Raw genomic sequence first — 8,388 nt, 5'->3', positions numbered from 1 at the left:
TAATCAATGGATCTGTTTTTGCAATGACTATCAAACTGGAGCATCCATTTTCAACCATAAGGACAAACAAAAAGTGCATTTGAACCTTCAAATAGCAATGTATATATAATATGTATAACGTATGTGTAATGTATGCCAATGGGAATAACTCCAAAAAATATCTATTTATCTGTTTATCTTCATAGTACTGTTACTTACATGACTGGCCAATCAGGTGGCCATACAATATCAAATTCCTATATATTTTCACTCATTTTAAGCCAGTTACTCACTGATGCTGACATTGTAAATGTATATTATTTAGGCTCACAGAATTTAAAGACATCTTAGCCACCCAACAAAATCAAATCCAATAGCTCAGCCTTGTCAGGTAAAGGCTTCTTTGATACAAATATGTGTTGAAGTGGAAATTTGACCCATAATTGTTAATTACTGAGTTATTAAGATCCGGTGTTTGCGTGTACAGTTTGTAGGGACCACACGTTTTGCTACTATTACTACACTACAACTACCATGTCAGTGTTTCTTCCCCTCTGTACAGGCTGAGAGAGCAGCCTGAATGAAACACAGGCTGGAGTGTTGCACGACAGAAAAGGTAGCTTCTGGTTACAAACTTTGGACCAATCAGGACGCCGCTCTACTTTGCTGCAGCAGGAGCAACAGAAGTTCAACCTGGACCGTTCCACGAAGAAACTATCTGCTCTAAATTCAAACTGACAATGCTAATTCCCTCCCGCTGACACATCTGATAGCCAACTCATTGTCATTGAAGGAAACGTTTCCGAGTAATGACAATGTTGGGCATGTATGTGCCAGACAGATTTTCCCTGAAATCGTCAAAGGTCCAGGATGGAATCGGTCTTTACACGGCGAGGCGAGTGAAAAAGGTTTGTTTGTTTCTGGCTGGGCAACTTTGTAACCGAGTTTACACGCGGGAAACGTCTAGTGTTAGTTTTCAGATATTTCTAGTCGTTGTAGAAACGTTTTCTGTTCGCCTTCTTCCTTATAGTCGCTGTCAAAGTCTCAGTCTCGACCCAAGGCTCCTCTGACGTGAAGTGCCACGTAGCTGCAGTAGCTCCAGTTGTTTCTCTCGGTCACTGCTCAACAATGTATTCAAATAAGGGTCGCGCGCCTGTCTCGTGAACACATTCTATACATGACGATTACATCCAGCTTAAAGCTCGCGATTTTTTAAAAGACATTTAAAAAAAAAAAAACGAAGGCATTTTCCCACCGCTATCAGCTACACAGAGAGGTCATAGGCAGCTGTGTGACATGTTCCAGGGGATGAATGGGCTCAGGTATCAGTGGAGACATGTTCACATTCAGGAGACTATTGTCATTTAAATCTGTGGCACCGTACTAAAACATGTTGAGGATGAACATGAACACAACATTTTGACCACGCCCCCTGTATTTTTGGCACTCCTGGAAAGTCAAAAAGAAAAATGGTCCTATAGTGAGGGATGTGTTCACATGTCACATAAAAGAGTATAGGCCTACCCACCAGCCATCCACAGTGCAGAAATCACAGTTTGGACCTTCCACTGGGATAAATATAATGTTTTAATATAATTAATTTTGGCTGCTAGCTTGTTTAACAGTCGCATCATGTTATGACAAGTGAACCCTCTGTTTGTTTTAAAGGGAGAAAAGTTTGGTCCCTTTGCAGGTGAGAAAAAGCTGCCTAGTGAGCTGGATGAAAGTTCCGACACCAGGCTGATGTGGGAGGTGAATGCACACACATCCTGCCTTGTTTCTGCAGCACTGTACACATGTGAAGGTTTCAGGTTTTAAAAGTACAAGTGGTTAAAATGAGTTTAAATCAAGTTTGTCTTTATGTTATTTTTTAGATGAAAGACACAAATCATTCTCATTACACTAACCTTTCATGTATGAACTATGTATGATGTTGATTAGCAGATTAAGTATTCTTCTTTCTTGTTGCAACTTGTATTGCAGCGCTAAACACATCCTTTATCACAGGACAGCTGCTTGCATGTGTGTCCAAATGTATTCTCCATTTTCTGTGATAGAGAAAACAATGAATGATGTTGCAGATCAATTAACCACACTGGCCGATTTAAAGTGACTCATGTTGTGAGGGAGCCATTGATAGTAAACTCTAAAACAGATGCTGTGATGTAGTTATCTGTAGCTCCCACATTGTGAGGTACAGACCTGTGCACATGAGAAGGTGTTCATATGTAAGGCCAAACATACTTTGATGAACAGAAGACAAACCATGAAAGCAACAAGGGAAGAAGAAGAATCAATCGTTCACTTCTGACAACTCATGCGGTCATTGTTTTTTTTTCCCTCCAGGTCCGTGGTAGTAAAGGAGATGTGCTGTATATTCTGGATGCGAGTAACCCACGCTATGCCAACTGGCTGCGGTTTGTCCATCAGGCGCCTTCGCAAGAGCAGAAGAATTTGGCAGCCATTCAGGTATATTTCCTCTCAGTGGACAATGAATCCCTCACACTTGCTTAGAAGAAGTCTGATACATCAGAGACTGATACATTTTACAGGCAAAATGCATCTGGGGGGACCAACTAATTGCTATTATTTTTAAAATATGGCTGTAAAGAGACCTCAAAGAGAAATATTTTTGACTTTTGTGGGTAGAAGATGTTGGAATTTAGTTAAATCTTCTAAACTTTAAACTGAACAGATAATGAAATCTCACTTTTTTTACAGTAGCACAGGTAAAAAAAAAAGGCATTTTTTTCTGTGTTTGTTCTGTACGACCTTTTACAGATTATATGTTACGATATGATATGAAATGTGAAGGAATTCTTTATTTCTACAACGTAAATAACTTAAAAGGATGCATGTTGTTCATTTACTCTGCAAAACATGTCAGTTTGACTTCAGGTCTATTTGTCCAGATGTCTGAACCATTTTGTAAATTAGTATGAATTCAAAGTCAAATTGGACAAGGAGAGAACATATTTTTTTCTGGTATGTGTATTTATCTCAGTATATTTAGGAGGCATACATTTATTGGGATTATGCGGAGGATTGTTTTTTGGTTATTTATTTATTTAGTAGCGACAATGCAATTTAATATAGTTCCAAAACAAAGCATGAAACTGATGTGATGCACAGAGAGTTTATAGCTATTGTTAATTTTCAGCTCTTGTCCCTAATTGGGCTTTTACATGTACAGTGTGAATAAAACAGTCAATTTTTATTATCATAAAACTGGAATACACTACAGATATGAAAGTAGAGCAAAATACTATATTGAAATGCATTGATGGTGATGTATAGTCTAAGAAGAGACAACAGCAACAGCAAAAACAACACAAAACAAACAGACAAAACAAATGATAATATCCTACAATTATCTACATTTCTACAATCTGCTATTATGTAAAAGATACAGATGTACGGTCTGAAAAAAGGCAACAACAGCACAACAAGCTACAAATAGTCAAACAAAGACAATTAACAATAGATACATTTAGAATTGCATAAAGCTTTGGTTTTTCTTTTAGCAGCGCTTTACCTTTGTAAAGGAGTTTATATGTACGTTTTTGTGATTGTTAATCCTTCAGGAACTGTTGCCTCTAGATCCTTTTTTGTTAATTAGTTTTCTCCAAACACTCCAAGTACGTTTTAAGAGTTATCATATTGACAAATAATGCATCAACAACAGTAGCCAGAACTACAAATACCAGAAAAATGTGAAGAATCTCTTAAAGCATACAAACACACATTCACACACACATGTGAAAACAACCACATTGCATTGGCTCTGGGTAATTTCACCTCTTGCTTGTGCAAAAGATAAAAAAAAAATAGTTCTGTCACGGTGGAAGAAAAATAGAAGTGGAATGAAGAAAAGATGAACGTTTCAGGTTGTGGGGCCAAGTTCCTCCATTAATACACAAAGTGATTGGTCGTTTAAAGGTCGTCTATGTGGGTTAAAGCTCTGTGTTCCATCAACACTGACATTTATTGTGCAGCTTTCCTCTTGTTAATCATTATTTATGTACATTTAGAATCCCATAGTTAAAACAAAATGACGGTTTGATTTTATTAGCGTGACCTTTAAGGACAGGGGAGTTAATGACAACATTTTTAAGGGTTTGAGCTTTTGACCTGTGGCCTCAATCAGGTCATAACAGACTGTTGTCTGGGTGTAATGAGTTCAACCTTCAGTTACTCACTGTGCATTGCCATAAATAGTAATAGCTGTATTTTAGCAAGAATACTTTTCTCATTAGCCACATTCCTCTCAAATTTGTGAGGTGCAGCTCTGCCAGTGCTCCGTGGCATCGTTAGCATTGTGCGATTACTTAACATCAGCCATGTTGTTATCTCTTAGGATGGAGAAAACATCTTCTACCTGGCTGTGGATGACATAGAGACAGACACAGAGCTCCTAATAGGCTACCTGGACAGTGATATGGAGGAAGAGGAGGAGGAGGAGGAGGAGGAGATCATCAAAGATGAGGATGAAAACAGTAAAGACAACAAGCATCTTGTTGAAATGGGTACAGTGAAATTATGTTTCCTCATTTGAATGTTATGAAATCACAATTATATCTAATACTTAAAGACACAGGCGATATAGTTACCTTTTAGATCTGTGCTGTGTGACTTCACATGCTCTCTGTGTGTGCACCACGTCTCTACAGAGCTGGCAACAAAGAAGGAGGACCACCCCTGCTTGCTGTGTGAGAGCAGTTTTCCCAGTGAGGAGATCCTGGCCGCCCACCTCCAGAGTCTGCACCAGAGGCCCAGCACCGAGGAGAAGGAGTTCAAATGCAGAAACTGTGGCAAGAAGTTCCCCATCAAACAGGCTCTGCAGCGCCAGTGGGTTCACTGCTCCACTCTTTAACTGGCAGTGGAACTGTTTAATCTTACTTTCATTTTTTTCTCTAAAAGCTAAAAACTCTGGTTATTAAAAAGTCTGAGAAAGTAGTAAATCAGTTCAGTATAAATTTAGATCTTAGATAATGAGTTAAGAGAGTTAAGATAAAAAAGAAGTTTTTAACTATATTCCTGTGTTTGCTTCTGATAAAAAGAAACAAATGCTTTTATTAATTCAGAATGAATAGAAATGAGTTGCAGTCTGACTTCTTGTTCCTGTTCCCTCTTTCTGAGAATTATATGAGGAGATTGATACTACTCCCATACCAGTCTGTTCATTGTGAAGCTGGGGGCTGCAGCCAGTTAGATTAGCTCTGTGTCTACTAGCAGCTCTAACTAATAAACATGTTTGTTTGTCGTCAACACGACTATTGGAGATGCTCGGCCAAGAAATAGTCGACACATAACCTCCCATGAACCCGCAAATTTTCATGGTCACTTCAGTGTTTGTTCGTATTGAACAAACAAGATTAACTTTGCGCAGAGCCAGGCTAGCTGTTTAGCTCTGTTTCCAGTCTTTATGCTAAGCTAAGCTAACCAGCTAACTTGCTGTAGCTTTTACAGAACAGATATGAGAGCGGTATCAATCTTCTCATCTCATTCAAATGAATCTGTCCTGCGTATCTGATCTTGACAATTTAGTTTCATTTCCTACTTGGTGCCTAATTTGTTTTTGTTTTGAATCCTTCCTCAGTGTTTTGCATTGTTCTGAGTCACTGGACCCATCAGCTGACTCAAAAGCTCATCAGTGCTCCTTGTGCCACAACACATTCAGCTCAGAATCCAGGTAGCATACATTTATAACCTGTATACTGTACAATATTCCTAAACGACACTAATTTGACCATCAAAAATTCTTATAACATTACTCTGTAACTCATAAAGCTCTCCCTCTGTTTTCTTCTTCCTCTGTATCCTGCATGTACAGTTTTGAACAGCATAAGGAAGCCTGTAAAGGAGATGCTAGGTTCATCTGTAAAGCAGAGAGCTGTGGTAAAAGATTCAAGAGCAAGGACGCGCTGAAGAAGCATAAAGGAAATGTTCACACAGGTTGGCGTCTGCATCTCTCTGTGATTCTTTCCCTCTTTCTATCCACATATTCTCATGCATTTCCCTTCCCTTTTTGCATAACATCATCTAATGAAGTTAATTGTCCATTAGCAGCCTCAGCACTCGAGGAGCTGCAGTAACAGTACTTGACCTCGATCAAGTTAAAATCTCTGCAATATTGAGACACATCTCTAATTACTTGCGCTCCATAATTGCTGACCTGTGTGTTCTGGGGCTGCTCGCTCTTTCAGATAATTGGACTTCCATAGCTATTTATGATGGGATGTAGGGCAGTGGGGATCTGAGCAGCCTTACACATGAATCGAGTATCAACCCGAGATTAAGACATTCATCTCAGAGGCTGGTGGACGAGAGATCTGGGCCTTTATGTTTTACCAGTGTAGTTAGGACAAGTGGTGTATGCGTGTAAGTGTGTGTGTGGGCGAGGGGGGAAGTGGCTCAGCCGCAACAGATGTGGGTCGTATGATTCAAGGGAAGGGTCCCAAAATCCTAGGACGGTATGATCACTGAGTCTATGATGAAGAGAATCTTTGTCCTGTGAAACTTGTAATGTTTTTTCTGTGTGATGATTGTAATGAAATTGTTGTCGTGATTGTCACACTCGTCAGTGCTGTAGTCCAGGCGTGGTAATTTTCCTCTAGTTCTCTTTCTTTTACAGGGAGCTCACGGCAGAAACTCACATGCACCATATGCAACAGAAAATGCTCCTCCTCTCTGAATCTACAGGAACATAGAAAGGTGAGACTCTACAATGAACATCTACTGTGCAGCTCAAACTATCACACCAAGGTACTTTGCACTGGCTCTGAGAGGATTTACTCAGCTTAGCTAGTTTTGCATGATCCATTTTTTACAGTGACGTGTCTTTATTGCTGTACAGTGGAATCCATCACACTGTTTCTATAACCTAGACTAACCTCTTAATCTCTCCTGAGTTCACTTTGTTGAGCTATTCCCTCTCTCCATGTGAGGGTGTCTTTATGATCAAGTTGTTACAAATTTATTCTGGGTGACACAGAGCACAGGGCTGGTTTCTTTTTCACTGGCTCATCCCACAGGTCCTGTGAAATTTAAGAGGCTGTGTTGGCAGACAATAAGGTTTTTAGCCTTGGCGTCAGGATTCTCCCTATTACTGATGGATTACAGATTTGAAGGGGGCTGTTTAAATACTATTTTAAAACATTTTCATACAAATATATATTTATATTTGGTATTGTGTATTTCCAGTAAAAGCCTATGTTCAGTTCATGAAAGCTTTTACAATTGCTGTTGTAGACATTTCCTGGTTAAAATAGGCTAATGTGTGTTCCATTTAAAGATGAAATTTCATTGCAAATATGTCTTATAAAATTGATTAATTCTAATTATTACAAGGCTAGCATGTGTAAGCAGAGATTTAGAAAAACAGGTTGCTTTTGTGGGAGGCTTGTTGTTTAAGGTACCAGTGAGACAATGAAATAAAATCAGTTAGTCCAGTTGGAGTAGCAGAGTGTGTTTAAACACTTATCAGATGTCAAAACTCACAGGCAGAATTTTACAACTCTGGAAAGTTATCAAGTCTTCCATTGACTTCTATTGAAGCCCAAACCAAGGAGAAATTCAAGCATGCGTTTCCTGTTTCGCTGCAAATCCCCAGACATTGCAAGTCAGAGTTGTTCAGCTTTGACTGAGTGGAATTGCTCTAATAGAAACAGTCGTGTTTGGAAATAGAGAGGTTATTATTCTAGTGTGTTTTATCACTCTATGTCGATATCTGATTGCTTGCTCTGATCAATGTTTGTTTATTTCCTGCATCAGAAAAGTGACAAAGTGACTGTGATTTTGCGTTCATTGCAGCAAAAGTAGAGTCAGGTTAAACTTTTATGCTGAATATCCCTGCTTTAAAGCTCCATATTTTCCTCTTTTCCTGTGTTTTATTTTGAAGTGTTGATACATAAGAAGATATATTTGTGGTTTTAAGAACCAAAAACCATCTCAATGTACTTTTACATCTCCTCTTTCAGGCTTCTCTCTGGAGCTCTAGTAACAACAGGTCAGCCAAACTCTTCTGATTGGCTGTCTGTTTTTAGAGTGATCAGATAAAAAATATAGCAGATTTCGGGTAAACACTCAGAGAAACCAAATCTTGCAAGGTTGGATGGTCGGTCCAGGTGGGTGGGGCTTGGGGCGTGGCTGAGGGTGGTGACTGCTTTGTTGTGACATCACAAAGTGACAGAAGTCCTTACGGCTGGTTTGAATGCTCAGTTTCTGAATACAGGCTGTGTGCATTTCTCTGTGGACTGAGGCTTTGATACTTTCACAGTATTAATATAGAGCCTAGACCTGATCTATAATCAAACTACACATGGACATCTGCCTGTATACTATACGGAGCTTTAAGAAGAAGAATCTCTCTCCTCTTTATCTTTATCAATGCTGTTTTTTTTTCTTATT

The 8,388-nt window shown here is 39.1% G+C and overlaps 1 protein-coding gene across 3 annotated transcripts in view; it reads left to right on the top strand.

The window, feature by feature from the left end:
* Positions 1 to 752: 752 nt before the first annotated feature.
* The window catches only part of prdm5 (PR/SET domain 5), a 34,371-nt gene continuing 26,735 nt past the window's right edge, over positions 753 to 8,388 (top strand). Inside the window, exons 1-8 of one of the 3 annotated variants that reach the window (XM_022759114.1) lie at positions 753 to 887; positions 1,648 to 1,731; positions 2,326 to 2,448; positions 4,337 to 4,505; positions 4,650 to 4,827; positions 5,579 to 5,671; positions 5,813 to 5,934; positions 6,614 to 6,693. In XM_022759114.1, the coding sequence (XP_022614835.1) occupies positions 789 to 887; positions 1,648 to 1,731; positions 2,326 to 2,448; positions 4,337 to 4,505; positions 4,650 to 4,827; positions 5,579 to 5,671; positions 5,813 to 5,934; positions 6,614 to 6,693 (948 nt within the window). In that variant the 5' untranslated portion in view covers positions 753 to 788. Of the gene's footprint in view, positions 888 to 1,647; positions 1,732 to 2,325; positions 2,449 to 4,336; positions 4,511 to 4,649; positions 4,828 to 5,578; positions 5,672 to 5,812; positions 5,935 to 6,613; positions 6,694 to 8,388 lie in introns of all 3 variants that reach the window. The other 2 variants (XM_022759115.1, XM_022759116.1) reach the window with 2 other exon arrangements.

This window comes from Seriola dumerili, unplaced genomic scaffold (assembly GCF_002260705.1).
Source record: "Seriola dumerili isolate Sdu_G_001 unplaced genomic scaffold, Sdu_1.0 BDQW01000319.1, whole genome shotgun sequence".
In the NCBI taxonomy this organism is placed as follows: Eukaryota; Metazoa; Chordata; class Actinopteri; order Carangiformes; family Carangidae; genus Seriola; species Seriola dumerili.
Note: the sequence above shows the minus strand (reverse complement) of the source record. Positions and strands in the feature narration are given on the sequence as shown.